Source organism: Callospermophilus lateralis, chromosome 3 (genome assembly GCF_048772815.1).
Source record: "Callospermophilus lateralis isolate mCalLat2 chromosome 3, mCalLat2.hap1, whole genome shotgun sequence".
Taxonomy (NCBI): domain Eukaryota; kingdom Metazoa; phylum Chordata; class Mammalia; order Rodentia; family Sciuridae; genus Callospermophilus; species Callospermophilus lateralis.
Genome location: NC_135307.1, coordinates 45,117,315 through 45,143,182, shown reverse-complemented (window position 1 = coordinate 45,143,182; position 25,868 = coordinate 45,117,315). Strand labels below are relative to the sequence as shown.

Genomic DNA, 25,868 nt, shown 5'->3' with positions numbered 1-25,868 from the left:
AGATGCTTTACTTTGGTACCTCAACTCCTCCACAATCTGGCCCTACTATAGATAAGCAAGTACCCTTGCTCCAGTGAGGACCACGGGGTTTCTTCCTGCCTGCCCTCACCCCACTGTGCTACTCAGGATGAATCTCCTAGATGATCTCCACCTCTTTACCCTTAGGTTGATTTTTCAGGCAGGATATGCAAATCATTCCTCCTCCTCAAAGCTGGGCCAGCCACTGAACTACTTACTCCCTGACTTCTTTACCATTTGCAATTTGTATGCCACAATTGAGGAGAGCAAGACAGCACCCCCACCCCGCCCCCCACCCTGTGGCTATTGACTGTGTCTACACCTGCAGACAATGATCAATTTTGTAAGGGCAAGAGTCCTATCTACCTCTTGTGTTGCCAGCAACTACCAAGCAAAGTATTCAAAACAAAAAAAGAGGTTGAGTTCAAATTCTGGATCCACCGTCTACTCTGATGTGAAGCAAGTTATTTACCCTCTCTAGTCTTGGTTTGGAGTAATTTTGAGTAATAAATTATTTATACAGGCCTATTTTTTGCAACTGGAATATATAGGTAAAACAGAATAAAAGCTATTAATATATTGTTAATGTTTTTACAGTCTTTGCAACAAATTTTGCCTTGAGTAGATAAAGCTAAAAGAGTATAGTTTTTCAAAGCTGGAATTTCTTGAATTTCAGTTAGTAACATTGGCTCAGATAAGTGGAAAGGAGGCTGTTTAGGGGCACCTCCCATTCAGAACTCTTGTACAGAGCCCAGGGAACAGTCAAGTCATAGTAACCAATGTTCCTGTGAACCTAGCATGCAGTAGGCTGAATGTGAGGCAATTTTTAGGCTATCTAACTAATAAATGAACAACAACAACAACAACAAAAACTCAAACCTCTTGATGATGTTACCAAAGTTGCTGATAGTTGTGGTCTACCTATGTCTGGGCATGTCAAAGCATTGTTCCTAAATCTGAGTGAGCTCTGCCAACTTGTACTCCAGTGCGATCCCTCCTGTACTCCAGGGTGCCCTGATTGTTGTCATCGCACCTCCACATCATACTAATCTTTCCCCTCACGTGATGGTCAACTCCTGGAAGGCAGGAAGCTTCACCTATATTTCATCAGTGTTTCATATACTGTCTAACATGAGGCAGACATTCCATGAAGAGTTGTTGAGTAATCTGAGGAGTCTTTATTGTCAAGTGGTCCTAGATCTTGAATGAAAATTCATTCTATTTAGTAACAGAGAAAAAAAAATGCACATTCTTCCCTCTTCTCAAGCTAATTTTGTCAACTAACAAATTGAGTGATGTTTCCCATGGGTCCAAGAAATCAAGATTGTGTTCCATGAGTAGATACTACCAGGAGGACATGTCTGCCTTCTGATGGACACCAGTGCTCTATTTGCTCTTTTTCTGGTTCTGGAAGGAAGAGTCTGGAGACATTGCATAGAGGCTGGCTGGTGCTGGCTATAGCAGGTGCACAGAGACTATTTTGATTGTGCTCCTGGCTGAGGAGTCATACAGCAAATATGGATCAAGGGATTTTTTCTTGTTTAATTCAGATGCTACTTCTTGTCATTGAATTAACATAGCATAAAGAATTTCAGTGTAGAAATGAAAGCAAAGTATTAGATGGATGATTCTGTTTATAAGTAAGAGATTTTACTTTGGAAAACAAATATGTTTTAGCCAATGAAATATATGCATAGGAGATAATTAGGTTTCTGTCTAGACTTCAGTATCCCCTTGGAAGAAATGCCTCTGGTTTGATTTTTACCAGGGTCCTATCTCCTTTTTCTATCCAGTTCTTAGGCTTCCCACCTACTCCAACTCTAATAATGCACCCTTTAGTTTAATCTGGGCTGCTAAAACTAACCTGTGTGGCTGGAGGAAAGCCACTTAGAATTTCCATTGCTTTTCCCCCAGCCATACAACAAGGATAACAAACTCACTTGCCTCAGAGGGATATGGTGTGAATTAACTCCTGTAATTAGCAGTTTTTGTGCTCTGCATACACCAAGTAGGGTATGAACACCACCATTATCACTGGCCTGAGTATGCTTTGCTTCTAAAGCTATACTTGGAAATAACTGCTTGGCAAAGAGCTGACAACTGGAAGTTGCAAACTTTACACAGAAGCAATATTTCCAGTATTTTCCCCAAGCAATCATGAGTAAATTGCTCACTAGGGGTGGAAATGGTTTCCAGCCAGTTCTGCCTCTTCAGATCTGTGCACCCTGCAAAGCTCAGTCAATGCCAGGTAACTGATCCTTTGTAAGTCTGCTGTTTAGTGCAGATGAAGAATTCAGAATGGTATAATTTGGACGGGGATGAAATTTCTGTGCAGTGATATGTATTAAAAGCAAATAACTTGTGCTTTGTTCAAGGCAACAGTTATAGAATCCATAATTTTTAATTATCTAATGACAAAGACAACCGTGTGTGTGTGTGTGTGTGTGTGTGTGTCTAGAGACAGGTCATCATTAACAACTTTTTCTTAGGTTTCATTTTAGAAACTTGAAAAATGTACCCTTTATCACTATTGGTAAAAGGAAGTCAAGATTCTAACCTAGAAAGCTACATAAGAAAACTTAAAAATAGTGGGTTTAAAAAAATTTGATTTCCTAGTCCTTTAATGGAAGGTTTGTGGAGGAAATGCTATACATAAAGTGAATAAACCTATTTGTATTTTGATAAGAGGTCTTTGTTTCTATTATTGAACAAAGTTATTTGCTATCCTATCGTGTATGTGTGTGTGTGTGTGTGTGTGTGTGTGTGTAGTACATATATCGATTGATATAAAATATATTAATATAAATTTAAACTATTTGTTTATATAATATTTATATAAAAACTGTACTTTTTTGAAATGCAACCACTGTGACCTAAACTTTGGAAGGGGAAGTTATTTTCAGAATGGCATGCAGAACCATATTGAGACCTAACATCTTTTCTTGGAACAAAAGGGAGGCTGCCCTTCTGTAGCTAAGTGAGTATGCTGATTTTCATGGGTCAAGGTGCAAAAGCAACTCTAAGCAGGAAGTGTGAATCAGGCGGCATAGTGATACCAGATTTCAAACTATACTACAGAGCAATAGTAAAAAAAACCAGCATGGTACTGGTACCAAAACAGGCGGGTGGACCAATGGTACAGAATAGAGGACACAGAGACTAATTCACAAAGTTACAACTATCTTATATTTGATAAGGGGGCTAAAAGCATGCAATGGAGGAAGGATAGCATCTTCAATAAATGGTGCTGGGAAAACTGGAAATCCATATGCAACAAAATGAAACTGAATCCCCTCCTCTCGCCATGCACAAAAGTTAACTCAAAATGGATCAAGGAACTTGATATCAAATCAGAGACTCTTCGTCTGATAGAAGAAAAAGTTGGCTCCGATCTACATATTGTGGGGTCAGGCTCCAAATTCCTTAACAGGACACTCATAGCATAAGAGTTAATGACAAGAATCAACAAATGGGACTTACTTAAACTAAAAAGTTTTTTTCTCAGCAAGAGAAACAATAAGAGAGGTAAATAGGGAGCCTACATCATGGGAACAAATTTTTACTCCTCACACTTCAGATAGAGCCCTAATATCCAGAGTATACAAAGAACTCAAAAAATTAAACAATAGGATAACAAATAACCCAATCAACAAATGGGCCAAGGACCTGAACAGACACTTGTCAGAGGAGGACATACAATCAATCAACAAGTACATGAAAAAATGCTCATCATCTCTAGCAGTCGGAGAAATGCAAATCAAAACCACCCTAAGATGCCATCTCACTCCAGTAAGATTGGCAGCCATTCTGAAGTCAAACAACAACAAGTGCTGGCGAGGATGTGGGGAAAAGGGTACACTTGTACATTGCTGGTGGGACTGCAAATTGGTGAGGCCACTTTGGAAAGCAGTATGGAGATTCCTAGGAAAGCTGGGAATGGAACCACCATTTGACCCAGCTATTGCCCTTCTCGGACTATTCCCTGAAGACCTTAAAAGAGTGTACTATAGGGATACTGCTACATTGATGTTCACAGCAGCACAATTCACAATAGCTAGACTGTGGAACCAACTTAGATGCCCTTCAATAGATAAATGGATAAAAAAAATGTGGCATTTATACACAATGGAGTATTACTCTGCACTAAAAAATGACAAAATCATGGAATTTGCAGGGAAATGAATGACATTAGAGCAGATTATGCTAAGTGAAGCTAGCCAATCCCTAAAAAACAAATGCCAAATGTCTCCTTTGATATAATGAGAGCAACTAAGAACAGAGCAGGAAGGAAGAGCAGGAGGAAAAGATTAACATTAAACAGAGACATGAGGTGGGAGGGAAAGGGAGAGAAAAGGGAAATTGCATGGAAATGGAAGGAGACCCTCAAAGTTATACAAAATTACATATAAGAGGTTGTGAGGGGAATGGGAAAAAAAACAAGGAGGGAAATGAATTACAGTAGATGGGGTAGAGAGAGAAGATGGGAGGGGAGGGGAGGGGGGATAGTAGGGGATAGGAAAGGTAGCAGAATACAACAGTCACTAATAGGGCATTATGTAAAAATGTGGATGTGTAACCGATGTGATTCTGCAATCTGTATTTGGGGTAAAAATGGGAGTTCATAACCCACTTGAATCTAATGTATGAAATATGATATGTCAAGAGCTTTGGAATGTTTTGAACAACCAATAAAAAAAGTAATTTTATATTTTCACATAAAAAAAAAAAAAGGTGTGAGGTCCCTAAGGACGCCTGTGCGTTCTTGGAGCTGGCCTGGAAGGGCACAGCTTAGGTATTGGGCCAGGAAGTCCAGTGGAAAGAAGAGATTTTACCTTATTTTTCTTTAGTTCCCTCAGGCAAGATTCTTGAACCTCAGGTTGCTTTGCAAGTGTTGTCATCATACACAGACCAACCATGAGCATGTACAGATCACAGTGATGAGTGTGCCTGGGCCTTGTGCAGTAGGAAAAGAACAAGGGGGAATATTTTCCCTTTTGGTGACAGTTCCAGGTGATCTTGCTCGGCTTAACTGGGCTGAAGGTGACATTTTAAAATGGCCTGCTTTCTGCATGAAAAAATAGTACTGTATCAAGGTACAACTGAAAATATTCCAAGTTTGGCAAGGCAGACTTTGGGGTATTGGCTAAGTTTTGCAGAGTATACATCATCTTCAGGATTGGCAAGAAGGTGATTTCTATTTCAAAACAACTACGACATAGTTGAGAATAAATAATTTTGGATATTAGTTTGGGGTAAAAGCTGAGTTTATGACTAAATGTTGATCTCTTTGGGTTGTGAAAAGGATAGTTTTGGTTAGGCCACTTTCTATTAGACTTGCCATGTCCACATGCACCTGAATCTTAACAGGAGTCAAGCCAGCGTGTGCGGGGAGGGGCGGGGGGTGCTGTGAACTGGTTCAGATCACTGCTGCAGCCCCAGTAGAGTTGCATCTCATATTCAATCCATCAGAGATCACTGTGGTGCATTATCTGATGGATTTATCTTTGCTTATGTTGAATGAATATGGAAAGGAATTAAACGTGTATTTGCAGTTTGATAAACATTCAACATAAATTATACATTTTAATTTCATTTATTAGTTGGGGACTATGGAAAGCGGGAATTTCATTGCATATGAACTGCCATTCAGATTGAAGGATTAGCAGTTTCCTGAAAATGTGCACTAATTGTAAGAACAAAGTCCATTTCTATTTTAACTTAGTGACTATAAGGGTTGTGTACAGAGTTTTAGAAATGCAAAAGAGGAGTCCAGCTCATCCAGAGACTATGTAGTTTGTTGCTTACACTTCCAGTAGATATGATATTGTCATCAAGAACAAATCTATGCTAATAGCCTCTTATCATTTGACGATTTGTATGAATGCTGCAGCCCCCATGCAAATTTTTAAGTTGTATTTATGTCTAAAAGATTTGGTCCAATCTTTTAGCATTAGCATGTAAAACAGTTTTCATGATATTATCTTATCATATAATGACTCCAAAATCTCAGAGAGATTAATGGTGATAACATAATTCCAGAAAGTTGCCACTCTATATGTAGAAATATATTGACAATAAAAACCAGTCACTGTATGCCTTTCCCCAATAGGGGATCTCTCACTTTTCTCTGATTTTTAAAGGCTTCAGATCAATAACTGGAGTGACATTATTAACAGCTCCCTCAACACCTTGGCCAGCGCTAATATTAAATCCATTACACCTTCTGTTTGACATTTGCAGTACAGCAGAAAGTGCTGTAGATACAGTCACATTGTCTGGGGACTGGGGTTGGATGTGAGGTTAGGAAGATGGTTTCCCTTACCTAGCTTCTAAATTCAGTTCATTGATAGGAAACTTGAACCAATATAAGAAAAAAATCAAAACAACCCCCCAACTGTACACCAGATGGTAAATAATTCACCCATAAAAGTGATATTTCATATTCATGTAGTTATTTTTAAACAAAATATTGATCTGATCCTCTGGATAAATCAAAATATTGATTTGATCCTCTGGATAAATTTTTATAATTCTTTATTGTTATTTCTAGTCATTTACTTCTATAATTAAATAATTTATTGTGAATATTGTCTAATGAAGGCAGAGGATTGAGCTCCTGTTATGATAGAATCAAAAGTTGATCAAATTTATCACCACATAGAGGTTTAAGTAGAAAATGCAGATTATTTCCACATAGGCAACTGTTTTAATTTTGCTTGCTTTTAAAACTTTCAGGACACAGAATGGGTGTGCTAGCATAAAGACCATATTACCACAATGATTTTCTTAACCTCATTAAACAGGCTAGTGTCTGCCAAAAACTTTAGACAAAACATGGTAACCTGTATTTGAGCCAACCAATGGGTTAACCATGCTGCTATCGTTATTCTTCACCTAAAGTACTGTGTCATACATTTTGCTAAGTTGTCTAAATCCCGGTGTACTATTGATTTCTCCCCCTATGAGTTCACACCCATTCAATAAGCTGCAAGAACCCCTTGTCCTAGTTGAATTCCCTCCAAAGCAGGGCCCAGGTATGTTACTTCTGACAGCGGTAGGTGGGAGCTGATTGTTAGCTGGTAGGAAACAAACCTCTGGAGACAGGGAGGAAATTTCATCTTGAAGTGAGAAACATGACAGGGAAATATGCCTGTGAGGTTAAATGAAAAGCAGGTTACTAGAAACATGTATGTTATGATATTATTTAGTAAAATACACAAAAAACCCCCCAAGTCCCACTGTGTATGTGTGTGTGTGTGTGTGTGTGTGTGTGTGTGTGTGACAGAGAGAGAGAGAGAGAGATAGAGAGAGAGAGAGAGAGAGAGAGAGAGAGAGAGAGAGAGAGAGAAGAGAACAGAAACAAGATCTGGAAGGAAATGTGGTGTATATATATTAATGGTGCTTATTTCTGGGTAGTGGGATATTGGTTGGACTTTTTTTTCTTATTATTGTCTTCTCTGAATTTTTCACCGTGAGTATGAATTAATTTAATAATTATAAAAAGATCTGTTTATTAAGAAGGAAGCAGAAGTAAAAACACAACAATTTTATGACAACTTAAAAGAAAATTACTCTTTGCCTTCAAAATAGGGAGATTTCTAAAGTTCCTCCAGGATTTCTTAAAAGAGCTGCTTTTCTGTTTACTCAGCATTTAAAAGACACGGCATTGAGATTTATGAAAACATGAAGATGGCACTCATAATCCCTATATTGCAGAATCATTAAGAGTAATGAAAAGATATAAGCAGATCTACAAAAAAGAAAATGAACCATCCAAACGGCACGTTAAAGAGGGTCTGTGCTCCCTATGTTGCCAGAGCCTGCGGGAGAAGAGAAATGGCTGCCTGCAGGACAGCGAAAAGCAGTCTCTTCCAAAATGGTTAGCTCCACTCGTACAGAAGCATGATAGAACTTCAGAACTTTTAAAACAAGGCTGCCCATTTATTTCTCCAATGCTCGACTTAAGATTTATTTAAAAGAAATAACGTATTTACTAATCTATTAGTAAAAGTGCATACATATAAAATATTTATCTGAGTTTGCTGCCAAGTCAACGGATTTCCCCCGCCCACCCCCATTATCTTGAGACTGATTCAAGACAAGGCAATCACAAGGCTGGCAGCTCAAAGAAATAGAATTCCTATTATGGCACAGTATCACTGCCTCTTAGTCTGGGTTAGTCACTTATTTCCTTTTATTATAATGCCAAATGTTATTTAGATTTCAGTCATTTAGTAATGCTACACTGAACACATCAGGGCTTCTAAAAAATTCCATACCTACTAGTCCTTTCATTTTCATAATAACCATATATCGATATCCCTTCTCCAACCAAATTACACCAGGATGTAAAAAGGAATCTGTGTTTTATCAGAGTTTAAAAGATTATAAAGCAGTGAACAACAGTCTTAAAAAATGTTCCTTCATGTTATTAAGAATTAGAAAATCTTGTTAAAATTCTTTCAGCTTTTAAGAAACATAAGCAGCTTTGGGATGTAGTGCCTGACATGAACTTTTAAAGTAATTCCCTTGGAGCGATCATCTGTATTAGTGAAGATATTTCATTCAAGGTAGAACCCTATGCTGCTTTTCAGTATTTGAGCAGTCAATCTAATTGCTTTTCTAAGCCAAAGATCGAAAATAACCAATACTGCAGACTTTTAAGGATAAGACAGCTTGACTTTCTCTAATGGTGAGAGTCACGCTCACCATCAAGGAGGAGAGCCCTTACTTACAAAAATGCAGCTAATGAGCCCAAGTTGTTAAGGGGTATAGAAAGTCGAGTTCACAATTTCCCTAGTTAGGATGGCTGTTGGAAGGCAGGGGAGCCAGGGGAGGTAAGCCCAAATAAATATATAATTCCTTTCAATCATGGCTCACGTTAAATGATAAAGTAACTCTACAGGAGAGAAGGACGGTAACGGTTGAAGGAGATAAGTGTTCTATTCAGGATTAATAATAATAGGTGAAAATGGAGCTCTAACAGTGTACCCAGTTTTATGCATGCTAGTGCTTCACAGAAGACATGGAACTTATCAGAGTTATACTACATTAAAATATTTATTTGGATTTGCTGTTTTATTTCCAGTTCAGCCTAGGATATCCTAGCAGAAATGGTTTACAGGCTGTGGATTTTTTTTTTTCCTTCAAATGTTTCCTCCAAGTGATAAGCTACCCTCAATAAGTATTTGGGGAGACATCATGCTCCACATAAATTGACGAGGTGATCAGGCTGTCAATAGAATCTAAGTCAACATTAGGCTGCATTAGAAGTATAGTAGCCTGTAGTAAGAAAAGTGACAGTCCTTCTAAGTTTTGTACTTATCACAGTACATCTGGAGGGCTCTTCTCAGGATCATATTTTTAGGAGGTCAGCAACAAACTGAAGTACAGCCAAGGGAGGATGTCTAGAGTGCTGAGTTCATCAGGAACACACCATGCAATAGTTGTCATAAAATTAGTGTGGTCTGACCCGGAAATGGGAGGAAGGTAGGATCTGAGTCTCTGACTTCACATATTGGAAAGGCTCTGACAGGGAAGATGGAGTAAATCTTGAATGTGATCCCAGAGGACATGAAGTTGTATCTAAGTAGGTTTGGGCTCCAGACCAGGAATAGCTTTCTATTAGCACTGCTTGGCAATGGAGGTGAGCAGCCCTTGTGAATTCATAAGCTTTCTGTTAAGGATGGGTTCCAACACAGACCAGAATGGGCACCTATTGGTTTTGCTGTAGAGGAATAGCTACCTGTGTTGGAATTTGGACTAAAGGATCAAAAAGATCTTTTTAAACTTAGAATTTGTGATTCAAGGAAACAAAGTTCACTTTTCCAATGCCTTCCTTCAGACAAAAGCTTTTAAACTTAAATTCTTTTGTGCTACATGTTTGAGTTTTGAGGAATCAAGGTGCCACCATCCAACTCCAGAATGTAAGTGTAGAAAACTATTTTCACGTGCTGCTTCTCAAATGCACCCAGTCATGAACAGCCTAATGACTAAAAAACAGTCCCAATTATCTCGCTGGCATATCTGTTCAGTAAAATCAGTGAGGTATGGTATAAGAATGTATGACTTCCCCTGAACAAAATTATTCTCATTTTTAAAGGGTAAAGAATAAACTTACATATTGTCTTTTCTCATGTGTTGGGATAACTGGAAAAGGATGCTCATCAATGCTCCAGGGTAATGATGCCCTAGGAATTGTAGTCAACTTCAATGAGGAAACATGGATTGGTTCTAGATGGAATTAAAATATTTCCCAAAGAGGCAAATATATTCTTCCCTTTCTGTGTGAACAAGCATATTGCATATTGCGATTATTTCCAGGCAAGCCAAATTAAAGTATTTCCTTGGAAGTATGTACAGTTATTTTAACATTAATATTAACACAGTTTCCCCCCATTTTTCTTTCTAACAAAATGCTTTTGTGTTATGAATCTGTTTTAAAACAACAGATCAAGTAAAGTACAGGCATCTTTGAAGAGTGAAAAAATAATTTCCCAAGTAAGCAAATAAAACTTTGCACTTCAAATCAGGCCTTGATTCATTAAAAATCTTAAACTTCTCATGAGAAAAATTAACATTTAAACCACTGCTGCTTGGCCAAGCACTCCACCACACAAGAATATGAAATATCTCCTCTAAAAAAGTACAAAAAGGACAAAACCACAAATGTGGAACTTCAATTAATTTAAAGCCCCAATCAGCAAAGAATAAATCCTTCGCAGATCTAATTACCAGCGCTCTCGGAAGACCCAGGCCGACCAGCCAATCTTCCCCGTGTTTGAACAGCTTGATGAACTAGGGGACTGATGGATATCAAGTCATTTTGTTTAATTTATAAATGGATTTTCCCCTAATACTTAAATTATCATCAGTACAACACAATGAAAATGGGAACATTCTGAATGCAAAGTCTATAAGAGTCCTGGAAGGAATCCCAATGAGGAATGTCACCTCTGTTCATTCCTCTATACAATTGATCTAATTAAATACTGAGGGTGGAAAGGCAGTTTAAAATGTAGCCATTTCTGTTTTCTTTTTAGCCTTAATTTATCTGTTCACATCTTTCAAGTACCTTCTGATGCTTAAAAAAAAAAAAAAAAAGAAAAAGAAAAGAAACCAAGATTTCTGCAAATCTCTAATACTTCTAATTCTCCACAAGCTAATATTCAAAATGCCTCTACCACAGATTTTGCTGAATAATAAATAAATGCATTACATTTAGCCATGGTAACAATAAAAGGAAGAAGGTGTTCCAGGTCGGAAGCTTTCCTCTAGTAATATGAAAGAGAAACTAAAGGAACTAGTACCTTCTATATGTATTGTTCAACTGAAATTAGATCTCTGGATTATACTTATTAAAATGTCTCCTTATTTTCAAATCTCTCCCTTATTTAATTACTGCATGGGACTGAAAGCTGCACAGAATTGTTAAATACCCTTAGACCTATTTATAGTCTCTTCACACTGGTGCCCTGAGCACACTCATTCGGCAAAGGTCCTGCCCACCAACCCACAAGTTAGGTTTGAATTCCCACCTGGCTCAGGGGTCTCTGACTGAGAGGAGGAAGATGCTGAGCTGGCCCCATCTTCTGCTGTGCCCTGTGAGAGGAGACCCCGCCCGGGCGGGAGCTTCATGCCCAGCTGCTCTGCCATCTCCACGTGGTCCCCAGGGTGGACATAGTCAAAGACGCTGCTGCCTGTCAGCTCCACCTAGAGAGGGAAGAGAAAGGGTGAGAAAGAAAGGTGTCATAGGCTTTTCCATGTTCAAATTCAGCACCAAAGTGATTCAGATTCTGAGCAGAAAAGGAAAATACTCAGGCACTAGAAGCAATTCTTGTTCGAAGGCTTCATCTTCAAATACTTAAGGATTCCTGAACTTGAAAGACTTTTTTTTTCTCATGTATTTATTTAGCAATTGTTTAGCCCAGTTTTTCCTTCATACACTGTTGTTTGCATAAATCCAAAACATCCTGTGAAATGTGGACAAGTCTGCCTCGTGCTCAGCTGTTTTATCCACGCATCATCAAATACTTGTATGTTTGGTGTCAACTGGATGATTGACTGAATTCTACAGTTTTCTTATTGAGAAATTTGGGCTTTGTATAAAAATGGCTACAGAAAAAGCCAAAGATTGTAGACGAGTATTTTCCTTAAAATACACAGATTTCCAAGATGTGTTTTTATACATACCCTCTTATTTCTATGTAAATTTAAACATAAGAAGTGCTGCTTACAAATATATGCAAAGGCATAATGTTTTCATTAAATATTACTCATTAGCGCTGTAATCATATGGAGAATTTTCCATGCAAAAGAGGTCAGCTGGGGTCTGAAGCAGCCATTTTTTTTCCTGCTGGTATCAGCTTGTTTTGCCTTCAATTTAATAAAATACATGGTACAGATCTCCTTGAGGGCTTTTTAAAAAGTGTTTTCTTTTGTGTACTCTTTGAATTAGGCTGACTATGAGCACAGAGAATGAACATGAACTGTCAGAAAAGAGGCCCCTCCTGTTTCAGTGCTGTCAGCCAGGACCCCTGTTTCTGGGTCGTGTGCTGTCTCAGGGGGCAAGAATTGGTCTTGCCTCTGTGTTCTTCCAAAGCTCTAACTTTTATCTCTTTCTCAGAATAGCAGTAATGCTCCTAATGTAACACACTTGGGTTATAGGTGTTACAACAGGGAGAGGTGCTTTCACAACAGGACAAGGAAAAGCTCTTTCCTGGGTCACTAATGGGTTTCCCAATCCCCTGGGGTGTAATGGTCTCAGGCCAGCTATGATGTGCCGTGGAAGCTGCCAGAACATCACACTGTCACACGTTTCTTGGTGGATCTTACCTAGAGCCTTTCCTACCTCATATCCCTTTCCTGTGTAATATCCAGCATCCCTCCAAATTCCACCTGAGTGCTTGCACTCTTTTTGCTGCCAAGAAGGAAAACTGGCGATGGGAGAACTGTCACAGGGAGCGTAATACTCAGAGCAATTATTACCCTCAGAACTCCAAGTCCCAGGAAGATGATCAAATCTACTGCCAGACACCATTTGATTAAAATCTTAACAGGCTACACATCTTCAACATCTATCAATTAACAGAGGTAGAGCCAGAAAAAGAGGAGGCTAAATTCAGTTTGGTTAATAGCTGTTCCTGAAAAAGGCTCACATAACTTTTACCGAAAATGAGGTACTTTCTCTCACTATTAAATTACATTCTCCTACTGCATTACCCGACAACCGACTCTATCATTTTACAATACCTATTTCCTCCACTTGGTATTGTTGCAGAGAGTACATCGGGATTCACAGTGATCAGCTCCGACCCTCTGGGAGGGGGGGATTACATGGAAATAATCCCTTTAATGTGTGCCTTGCCTCTAAGCACTTCACACAGCAATAAATGGGTAAACTGACTTTGAGCAATTAAGAAATTAAATGAAACTAATAAAATGTGTGTTTTAATATTTCTTGATAGTTATTTTGTTTGGGGATTAGTGAATATGAGGAAGTCACTCATTTTACATGGAGTCCAATTGTGGTACTTTCATAAATATTTTTTTTTGTCACTTTTCTCAAACTCTAATGGTTTTCTTTAATACTTCAAAGTGGTTTTTGGCACAGACCACAGATTGTGATGGCAGCACAAGTAGGACATAAAATAAATTTTTAAGGGGTCCTGGTTGTTGAATATTCATGTATGCCAGCCTATAGAGAAAGAGCAACAGCCCACAGTTTCCACAACCTGATCTGCTTGGATGTGCAGGCACTTCCTTTACACAAAACAATGTCTTGAGTGTGGCACATGTAAAGAAGGACTCAGTCACAACATGCCATAGGGCATTATGCATGCTGTGGATTTTCTCTTCCAATGACCTCATGCGTTCCCCCAGCAAGACATCTCACAGCTAAATACTGATTGAGAGGCTGGCCCCCCAAATTTGACACTGTCATGGTCTTCATGCATTCTTGTAGTTAAGGCCATATGGTTTGGTGGAAAGCACAAGATACTTGGAGACACAATCTGACTTTGAGATCAGAATCTTTTCTTCTTCAGCTGTGTGGCCTTGGAAAATTCATTTAACTTCCTAGGCTTCGGTTTCCTAGTCTAAAACTGGCAGCATTCCTGCTCTGTAGGACTCTGGGAGCACTGCTCATGTGTTACTTTGTAGACCTGGTCCCCCTGGGGTGCCAGTCTTCAGGAATGGTACAAGATATGGACCTTGAGAGCTTGAATGAAAACAGGACTTACTTTGCCACTCTTAGCCAATGAAATACAATGAAACCACGCAGAGGAAGTCACTTTGTGAGACTTAAACACTCTCAAATGACTGCTCTTGTTGTTGCTTTTTGGTTGATAAGAATGGATGGCAGTCCGATGCTGTGGTGCACACCTGTAATTCCAGTGGCTTGAGAGGCTGAGGCAGGAGATTGCAAGCTCAATGCCAACCTCAGCAAAAGTGAGGCACTAAAGTGAGACCCAGTCTCTAAATAAAATACAAAATACTGCTGGGGATGTGGCTTAGTGGTCGAGTGTCCCTGAGTTCAATCCCGGGTTACCTGATGCCCCCCCCCCCCCAAAAAAAAAAAAAGAAAGAAAATGTATATTCCAGGGTAACTTGGGCTTTGGGACATCACTTTAAACAGGGTATGGCAGGGGTGACAAGTGCTTTGAACCTTAACTACAAGAATGACAATATTAGCAGCCACCTACTTGTGCGGGTACTTTCTATACTTTGATGAATTCTCATTCAATCTTTTGAATTGGTGTGATTTTCCCCATTTCACAGGAGAACCTATGTATTGGAAAAGGCCAAAGGTAGAGACAGACTGGTTCAAAGGCTATTGACTTGACATGTGACCTCTCAGGCAGCAACATTTGCAGCCATAGAGGGACCTGTGAGCTTCTCTCCCCTTCAATGTGACTCCTGGCAGGAGAGAAAGTGGAGTACTATGAAGGCAGGAGGCCAAGGGCAGGTAGCCTACCAGTCCCTTGGGGCTTGGGATTCTTTGGACTCTTGGACCAATGGAAGGTACAAAAGGATGTGTACCAAGCCAAGATAGATGTGGGAGTAGACAAAAATCTACTCAGTATTCACCTCCAGCCATCATGGTCATCACCACTACCACATCTCACATTTATCAAACACTTTCAACGTTTCTCCTACTGATTCCACTTAATTAAAATTTAGAAGTGAAAGAGAACTTAAAAACCTTCTATTAATATCCCCTGATGTAATTGGTGAAAACTCTACAATTCTGAGAAGTTAAAATGCTTTTTCAAGTTTATCTAGCTGTGTGAAGGCAGAAGTAAGGCTAGAAGCCCAGCTGACGGACACATAGTCCACCACTTTTCTCACTTAACCCTTGTCTTTTTTGTTTTCCTCCAATGAAGACTGACTAGGTGAATCAGAAGAATTCATATTTCCTGCCACTAAATTCTGTACCAAAAAAATAGACCACCTAAAGTAAGACTGGAAGTCTTTTACTTGATGGAGAGACATTACTTCATGTTAGTTTCAAGTAGGAAAAATAAATAGAACACTAATCCAGTGTTAATTAGGTAAGTTCAGATCCCTAGTTACTAACTCTTCCAAAATTTCGGCCCACTGATTTCTTGTCAATGGTAGGTCTATCACAAATGTTTGTTGAATGAACAAAGGATGAGTATTTAGGCCTGAAAAATAATTCTGCTTGATCTTCATTTGTTTTGAGCATGATTAAGTTTTCTTTTTAAAAATATTATTAGTGACATTATTTTTTACAGAATTATTTATTTTGTAAAATGAGTTGCAATATAACATCATTATATATTCACTTCCAATAAACCTTTGCCATATGCATTAAGACTCATACCTTCTTTTATAGATCCCCAAATAAGTTTACCTGAAAATAGAATTATATAAATACTAGGAAAGACAGATTTTAAGAAACTGTTTCAAAAAATAATGACCATCTTTCATATCCCATTTTATTTCCAATTTCTGACAAAACTGGCTAGTTAGCTTCCAAGTTCCACACCCCTGCATCCTCATCTGAATTGTAACACAGTTCCACAAAAGTTATTTCTAACTTTCCCTTCAATTCACCAACAGTATAAATTTAGAGAAATTTATTTGATATTAATTATTGGTCCTATTCTTAACCCTTCACTATGATTTATACAGCTTCTTCCTTTCTCCACCAATAGTGTTTTTCTACTTAGTGCAAATTACATTCTAAGGCAAATGTGAAAAACTCTTCATTTTACAGTAAAGTCAATCACTGTATACAGTAGTTTAAAAATTCCACTTTTGGGGGGCTGAGGATGTGACCCAGTGGTAAAAGTGCTTGCCTAGCATATGTGAGGCCCTGAGTTCATATTCCACTTTCTGTTTATTAAACTCAAGAAACAGACCCATGGGTCTTTGAATGGTTTGTTTCCCCAACATAAGAAGGACAAGGAAGCATGACTGTTGCCAAACTCACCCATTAGGTCCAACTTTACTCCAGCTGAGTCACTCTAAAAGAGCATCTCCTATTGCTTAGTATATTGTAAAATAACTGAGAATGCATGGCAGCAGACAGCAATAAACAATCCTATCCAGAAATAGCATTATTTTGCTTAAACTCTTTTTTCTTCCTGGCTTTCTCCACCCAGCGCTACCATAGATTCCTCCTAAACCAGAGCCACAAGTGCCATCTGGCATCGCCTGTAGTCATGCTAAACCACACGGCCTTCCTCAAATTTATTTCACAGTCTGTTAGCTTGCATGTCATTTGCACACTAGACACAGTTGATTTGATAACTCTGAAGTTTCCAGGGGAAAAAAAAGTAATATATTATACAGTGGTTTGAGTTGACTTTTCCATGTTGGGTCATTATACCCTGCTGGTAGATAGGATGGGGGACTAATTTGTCTTTTCATACATCAAGCAAGCATGTCAATAGCCTTTGCTTGGCCCCCTGGAGTGAGCAATACTTTTAAACTACAGCAATGTACCAACAGTGCAATTCATGGAATTCAGTGCCTCTTTGAAAGGGTTTGGTGTAAATGAGGAACAAGCAGTGATACTGTAAGTCATCTCCATTTTAGAACCACGTAAGAGGACTTTTCTATGAAGAAAGATCATAGAAGCTATTTTTAAGGTATTTCTTTTAAAAGTACTCCAGTTTTAGGAATAATACAAAGTTGATTTTTTTTTTTTATCAAATAAAAAGAGTCATTCAAAACCTACTGTTTAAGGTAGACTGTCCTAAACCTTTTAAATGACTTTTTGTTCTGTTTTGTTTTTCTTGAGGCTATTGAGAGGACTTGAGGTCTTCTTGGTTAAGCACCTTTTCAGGTGTCCTTTTGCAGCCAGGTCCACATCCACAGGTGCTGCCAACTATATGTGAATAGAAGATCATGCCTGAGAGAGGACTATGTTGGTGGTAAGTGCCTTGGAAAACTAACTACCAGGTTAGGCTTTCAGATCTACCAAGAGGCCCTGACATCCTACTTAGAAAATCCTGACCCAGGATAAGGTGGAAATTCTCTCTCACCATAGCAGGTTAGAATGTGTAGCTTTTGGGGGTCACATTTGTGTTATTGAAGGATAATAAAGTGATAAGAGAGTAAAATATAATAAGATATGATAGCTTGATTAGCATAGGTTTTCTTTGGATTTACTGGTATCTTAATGCCATCTTCATAACTTCCTACATATTGCAGAACTCTACTGAATATTTATGAACTGTTTTGACAGAAACTTGATGTTCTTTACTGCTCTGTCTCGTTCTATGTATTTGCTGACTTATCTAAAGAAAAACGCATAAAAGCATTGGGTCTGTTACAGAAATATGTGTATAAATTAGTAGAACAAGAAGAAAGAAAGGTTCTATATCAGAAAGATGAGGTAGAATGAAAAATCCTTTCAGTGTCATCAAATAAAAAAAATGAATCCACTCTCTTTTTACAGATATGCTAACAGAGATTTCCCTTAGAAGAAGCTGAGCTAAAAGATACCACATCGTGTGTTTATTTTATCTTCAGAAATAAACATTTTGATTCCTGTGGGAATCAGTGAGGCCAACTCCATTTTATTTTTTGTTTTTATATACTTTTCTATAACCCCTGGAGTGGCTGCCTTGAGAATTGGCAAAAACAGCATCCAAAGACACACTTTATAATCATTTCTGAACTTCAGTTAAGAAGTACCAGAAGATCATTCCAGGGGTTCTCCTGGTTCTCAGAGAGGAAAGAGGAAGGCAGACTGTTGGAGAAATGGAGTAAAAGAGCCCATGAAGAATAAATTGCAGATCCTGACTTGAGCTTAGGCACGTTATTTGCAACAGTATGTCTACCTTTAATATTGTCATTCCTCATGGGTGAAATGATAAGGCAATAATTAACACTGATTAGTAAATATTCAAAACTCTTAAGTCAGTCATTCACACTCAGAATCAAATTGAATGTGTTTAAATACTTATAGAAATAGTTGTGTAAAACAGACCTTTGAGGCCTCTACAATATTTTTTTTCTAATAAGTAAATTATATGTTGTATTTAAAACGTTTTGTATCCTTGGTTCAGGTATACTTCCACATGCCATGTTATGGAAGAAGTAGCTTTAAAATAGTTCCGATATGTCAATATCCTTTTTCTTTCATTAAGAGACACCAGTTAAAAGGAAAACCCAGGGAATGCCTTAATACTGAGGGGACATTACATCACAGGAATGAGCCCAGGGATTTGTGAAATCAGAAAATTTTAAAACCACATTTTACAAGGTTCCTATAGTTTTTGAAGTTTTTTTTTTTTTTTTTTTTTTTTTTTTTTTTTTTTTTTTAGTTTTTGAAGTTTTAAAGTGTCTGTAGGGCAGGAAAGGCCAACTTTTTAGTATTTATCACAGTGCTGGGAAGGAGGAAAAGGATGCCATTGGAAGTTACAATCCTAGTAAAAAGTGAAATGATGCCAAGGATGAAGAATTAACAATCTCAAAAGTAACTGAAGTCAATCTCTCTTTTCCGAAGATCAGACAAATAGTAAGTTGTAACTTTCAAAGCTTCTTCATTACCTTGATGGTAAGGAGACCAATCAACATAAAATACTTGATATTGGCATAGTTAATCCATTATCCTCAAATTTTACATGGTTTAATATTTGTCATTTAAATCTGGATACACATTGAGAGGCATGTTATGCGTAATCAGACTTCAGTATCAATACATCTCAATTTTTGTTTAATTATTTTTATTCTTCTCATAGTGTTTTGTCCTTCTCCTTCTTTTGATTATGTGAACAAGAAAATACTTATAAGATTGAAATTTAAATCATTCCCTAAACAGCCTCTGTATTTTAAAATGTTTCCTTGGTACATTATAATTATTCATAATAGTGGGCAGCCTCTGTATGTTAAAGAATGTTAACTAGTTTAGGAAATAATAATAATTCAAAGCTGACTTTTCCATTTAGTTTTTTGAAAATTATACAGGATGATTTTATTTTGTCCTAATCCCACTAAACACTATGGTTTATATGTCTAACACCTTGGATATGGTTAATGCACAAAAATAATAACCTCACAAATAATAAATACTAAAATGCACATGGATAATGCAATGAATCACTCCTGATCATTTTTAAAGGAGCTGCTGTATGATGGAAGGCCAGCAACATCTGCCCTCACCAGGAGCTCAGTCACAAAATTTAAGTGATACTGTTCAAAGAAAAGAAACAAAAACAAAAGCAAAAACAAAACAAAAAGTAAAACTAGAGAGGTTAACTAAAAATAATCTCTCTGTACACCTCAAGAAGTCTTTACGTTTAAGAAAAGGCAAACCAAAAGGAGGATCTTGCTCAAGTGACATCTTGGTTTCTCAGACTAGAGCATTATGTAAATGCCACAGCTGCTATATTTGAAAAAGCTGGCTTGCCTTTTCCATGGCTCTGTAAGAGGGTCTTTAAAAATCTCATCCAAGAAAACCATGAAGTATGCAAAACTATTTCAGCCACATTGCAAAGTGAGTGGTTAGTGCATGTCAAGACATTTGGGAGTTAATCCAGTGAGAAGAACGAGGAGGTATACAATTCTCTGTGTCTGTGATCAATTACTGATGCATCTAGAATCTTCCTCATTGAGACAGTTAAGAAAATTTTGGAAATCTCCTGCATGCCATGTGGACACCATGGCCCTGGTGTAGAATTCATTTGTAGTAAATTGCCTTAAGAAAAAGGGCTCTCTACGGCTACTTTATTTTGCTACTGTAACTGCTAACTGTGGTAGTGTTTGAGGTTATTTTCTATGAAGCAAGTCAACACCCTGAGCACTCTCTAGGTGCTATTTTAAAAGAATAAGTTAAATTCACAACTGTTTAATAACAGACTGTGAGTTAGTCTTGTTACAATAGAGAATGTAAATAGAACTGGCAAGTACAGAAAATTGGTCTAAAGAAATGCGTCATTCCAGAGGCTAAATGCAGTGCTTGTATTCCTGAAGATATTTTTCAGGGCAGTGTGGTGGCAGTGGAGGAGGGGCAAACCCTTTGAGAACCTGATGTTCTGTCTCACCAGAAAAATACTCTAGACATACACATATAATTTGGCATTTTATTTTAGGGCTTTTAGACACTCAAGCTGTTTATTCATGAATATTCTCAGGAGCTTAGTTCCTCAGTGTGGTAGCCACAAGCTCAGCAAAGCTTTCAGCACTTGGAATGTGTCTACTCTGAATTCTGATATGCTTTAAGTGTAAAATAACACCAGGTTTCAAAGACACAGTACAAAATAAAAGGAATTCAAACCATATTATATTTGAGATATGTAAGACTGAATTAATTTCACTTGTTTGCTTTTTAAAATGTGGCTACTAGAAAAAACTTTAAGTTACATGTGGTTTACAATATGTTTCTATTGGACAGTGTTGCTCCAGACCCAAGAATCCCTGGACTAGAGCATGAAGTATTAGAATACCAAGAAGAAGGATGTGAAGGAGAGAAGAGGTGCAAGAGAGTAAAACACATAGAAGAAGAGAGATGTCTGGAGAATAAAAGGACTGAATTTATAGATTTAATCAATCATCCAATCAAATATTTATTAATCCTTTATTCTTTGCAAGATACATTTGGGGCTATGGGGATAGAAAGAAATATGAAAACCTAGCCTCTGCCCCTAAGGAGTTTACCATCTACTTTGAAGAGGAAAGACAAACACAAAGTCAAATGAGATGACAAAAATATATCACAGCACACTGTAGTATGTGACTAATTTGTACTGTGAGCATTTTAGATTACTGAGACTCAAATTTCTCCCAATCTCTTTGGAATTGCCTTAAAACGGACAGTTTCAGGCTCCCAGGGATTCTGGCTCCACAGGTTTGGGGAAAACCCAAGATTCTGCATTTTTAGGAAGTGATGGTGAGATTGCTAGTCCATGACCCACATCTTTGTGGATATGTCCAAAGGTGGTTGTGAACCAAAAATTCTGGGATAGCAACTCCCATTTTGGCTCCTAACAAAAAAGAGAATGAGAAAGGAGAATTGGATTAGTTGGAAAGATGGAAGCAACTTAAGACAAATAGTCCTAACTGTACTGGATCTTATAAAGGCAGGGGTGGTACCCCATTGTGTTTGGGTTAAGCCTAGAGCATTGGGCAAGCATTAGGTAGAAGCTCAGTCAATACTAAGTGATTGCTTTTGGTCCCAATAATTAGATGACCCATGCTAGTGTTCATTAACATTTCCCACCATTAAATACTGAAGAACAGTTTCAAATAATCACTTATAGGAAATGTCACATCTTATTTTTCTTCTCGAGTCTGTAGTTTAAAGACAATTGTCTTATCATAGACCTAGGTTAAAATAATTGCCACACTTTGAACTCACTTCTTGTCCTCCATATTTAACTTCTGAGTCCAAGACTTTTATCTCATTGTTCCCATATCTGACACACTCACATTGACTCTTTATGATAGATGAGCTTTTCCCCTCTGTATGAGCACTAAATCCATGGTGCACTTTGCTGGTTTTAATCTAATTTCTTCCTTCCAGTAAGAGATTTTAATAGGTTTATCATCTTTTTACTTGACCATGAGTCTGGCAACAGTGGTGTGACCCAACTTCTCTTCCGAGGGCAGACAGAAAAACAAGAAGCGTAGCATCTCAGTAGTACTCTTTTAGTTGAACAAGCACAGAGCCTCAAGGAGTGTGATCTATCACAACCCCAAACACCTTGCCTATCTGCACTTTTCCATGTCCTCTAGAAATAGTGGCATGACTTATTAACTGAAAGACTCTTTCAAAGTTTTTGTCCAGGATGTGAACTAACAGTCAGCTACCATGGACACTCTTTCCATTCCATAAGAGAAGTACTGGCTCATTGGAAATTAGCCAGATAAATTACCTGTAGTATGCTGCTTTACTGATTTTAATTTAATTTACCAATTCTTTTTGATAAGCTTTACATTTAGTTACCCAAACCTTCAAGTTTCACTATACCCTATCAGTTTTGCTTTAAAAAACAAAAGAAGGACAAAAAATACATTGGTTGAGAAAGGTTGGGGGTGGGTGGGAAGTGAGGGGTGAAAACTTATCAAAAGTAAAATTGGATTAAGAGTCAATCAAAATCCAACTGTGAATTTATCATTTCAATGAATTTCAATGAATGGTTTAAAATCTGTTTGAAATCTATTTGAAAATGAATATGTAATAATATAGACATATCTCCTTTTCAAAGCCAGTATTGTCAGATGTATTCTGAGCATTATAATTCATGAACAGAGTAGATGACTATTTGAAAAGTATTAAAATGAGCTGACTTTTCAATACAAGTGTCTTCACAATAAGTTTTTCTATTCTGGGCAATTCAGAAATGTAGACAATTGTGGTAGAAAAATAATATGTATTGTAATATTCATTGTACAGTAGTAGTGTAGTAAGTGGCAATTCTGGACATTACAAGAGACACAAGGATTATTTTCTGTGATTGCACAGAGAATACTTGGATTTCTTGTGAAGCTTTTGCATTGGAAATGAGATTCATCAGTCTGAACGGGGCAGGGTTAGAGCCCTTAGCAACATGCTTATTTTGTAGAAGGTCACTCAATAATAACTTCCTCTGCCCTCCAAGCTTATTAAGACTGACTGGCATATATTAATGAAAACACCTGATTCTCCAACCATAAAACCCAGACAAAGACTTTATTTTAATATTAAGGAAGGAACCCTTAATTAGCAGGGTTTCAAAAATGTCAGCTTCTTCTATTAGCTGTTCTGGTCCATCAAAGCCATAATCCCTACTGTCAAATTTCATCACATGATAGACAGTTTGCCGGCTGTCTTTTTTTTTTTTTTTTCTTTTACTGATCATACTGACTGAAGCTTTTAATATTTTTTTATTTTGCCATCACATTTAACAACTCATTGTGCATTTGCCTGTTATACTTTTGATTTCACTCTTTGCTTTCAAAGAGTCTTAGCACATGTCAGCTAAAGAGGGTGGGGGGAACACTGCAGAAACACAAGTATTACATGTGAATACATATGCATTCTTAGACGTATAATTAAGGACTCTTGGAAGACCTGGGCTTGCTTATATTGTTTGCCTTGGAGAGTATGTAAATGTGCTGTCCTGAAAGCACAGACAAATAAAACAGCCTCTTAGATGATTTCCCATTTTTTTGATGTGTCAAGGAGAAGAGGGAGAATTCTGGGGAAGAACCCAGGATCTTTTAAGATAAACATTCATCACTGTTAACCATCAACACACCTGCCTGTTGCAGGATATTCATTAGAGCATCCATGGCTTTGCATTGCCCTCCAGAAGCAAGATAAAACGAGTGCATGTAGCAGGACAGAATAAATATGTAGCTCTTCAAGTATTTGTGTTTTTAATCTGATTCAAAACATTTACTGTTGATTAAACCCTTTTGCAAATGGAGAAGTTCATGCCATCCATACCAAAATGCAAAACACAAAACAACATCAAAACAAGGATGAATCAAGGGTTCAAGAGCAACACTTTTGAAGACTCAATTGCAGTTCTTTCTTTATCCATAAATGAACACAGATGCCTCAAAGGTAAGAATATGAGTGTTTAGAAATGAGTTATAAGAAATAAAAGCTAGAGAATGAGCTGATGGAAGTGGCTTGGACCTGGTAGACTGAGCTGCTAGAGACTATTAACTCTTTTATGATTATCAGAACTTCATCAGAGAACACAGCTTGTTAGAGCACTGTTTTAGTCAGCTTTTTTTGCTGGTGGGACTAAAGGATCTGACCAGAACAAATATAGAGGAGGAAAAGTTTATTTGCGGGCCCACGGTTTCAGAGGTCTTAGTCCATAGAAGGCTGACTCCATTCTTTGGGGCTCGAGATGAGGCTGAATGAACATCATGGTGGAGTATATGGCAGAGGGAAGCAGCTCACATTACAGTGATCAAGAAGCAGAGAGAGAAACTCTACTCTCCATATACAAATATATACCCAAAGCCACGCCCCAATTCCCACCTCCTCCAGCCGCACCCTACCACTTCAGTTACCACTCAGTTAATCCCTATCAGGGGATTAAATCAAGGATTGGGTTAAGACTCTTACAACCCACTCATTTCTCCTCCAAACATTCTTGCATTGTCTCACAGTTGAGCTTTCGGGGGATACCACATCTAAACCATAACAAGCATGCATTGGGCTTCATTGAAGAAATGGATAAATTGTTCATTTTTATTGATACTTAGGTATTTATTTCCCTTTTAGTTTAACATTTGCTCCCTCCTAGACCACAGGCCACAAAGCCTATTCCTCTTGTAATTTGCATATACTTTATTTATCTCATCCACTTCTTCCAAGTGGTACAACCAGCTCATCTCTGAGCTTAATGAAAGCAGCCCTTGGAGGACCTGGAGTGTTCTCCTATCACTATGCAAAATGCTCAGGGATTTCATTGTACTGAATTCCCTTAGTTCCTTTGCACTTGGAGATTCTTTTGGTTTCTGTCATTGACCGTCCTTTTGAATTTCTTATTGTCCACACTTTTGTCTCAACAGCCTTACAAAAGTGCAAACACAAAACAAAGACACATAAACTCAATCCAATTTACTAATGAAACATTATCACTCTAATGGTATTTTTCCCCTTTCCTTACATAAAATAGAGCTTGTTGGAGGTATGTTTTCTGGTAACCTAAAAGTTGAATTTACTGCTGGCCCTTCCTTGCTATCTAATGGGTTTGGTTGACTGTTGACAATGACTTTTAAGTTTTTTCTAGTTTTAATTGAATTTCTAAGAAATGAAGTCCCATATTTGAGACTGATGAGTTCCTTCTTTTTCTGAACATTTAAAAAGTTACCTCTGAGCTGGGTGCAGTAGTGTATGCCTCTAATACCAGCAGCTCTGGAGGCTGAGGAAGGATGATCCCAAGTTCAAAGCCAGCCTCAGCAACTTAGCAAGATCCTGTCTCTAAATTAAATATTTTAAGTTGCTGAGGCTGGCTTTGAACTTGCGATTCTCCTGCCTCAGCCTCCCAAACTGCTGGGATTACAGGCATGCGCCACCACACCCAGCTTCTAAATTAAATATTTTAAAAGGGCTGGGGATGTGGTTAAGTGCTTAAGTGCCCTTGGGTTCAATCCCTAGTACAAAAACAAACAAACAAACAAACAACAACAACAACAACAAAAACATCCCTCTGAGGCTAGCAAGACAAGACACATTTCTTGCATTAGAACATTTGGTGGGGTATTTGGGATAGCCAGATCCAGTTTTATGGCTACTTGTAGACATAGTAAGCTATTTTCTGGGAGGTTTTCTAACACTTTTTCATGCCCCTAATAGAGAGTATTGGTTTTGAATGTAGACTCTGAAGGCAAATGGCTTGGGATCAAAACCATTACCATCTTTGGGAAAA

At 37.9% G+C, this 25,868-nt stretch overlaps 1 protein-coding gene across 6 annotated transcripts in view; it reads right to left on the bottom strand.

The window, feature by feature from the left end:
• Window positions 1-25,868, bottom strand: part of Npas3 (neuronal PAS domain protein 3) — an 834,969-nt gene that overhangs the window by 112,556 nt on the left and 696,545 nt on the right. For all 6 annotated transcript variants that reach the window (XM_076848201.2, XM_076848200.2, XM_076848202.2 and 3 more), the window contains one exon: window positions 11,556-11,730. In XM_076848201.2, the coding sequence (XP_076704316.1) occupies window positions 11,556-11,730 (175 nt within the window). The remainder of the gene's footprint in view (window positions 1-11,555; window positions 11,731-25,868) is intronic.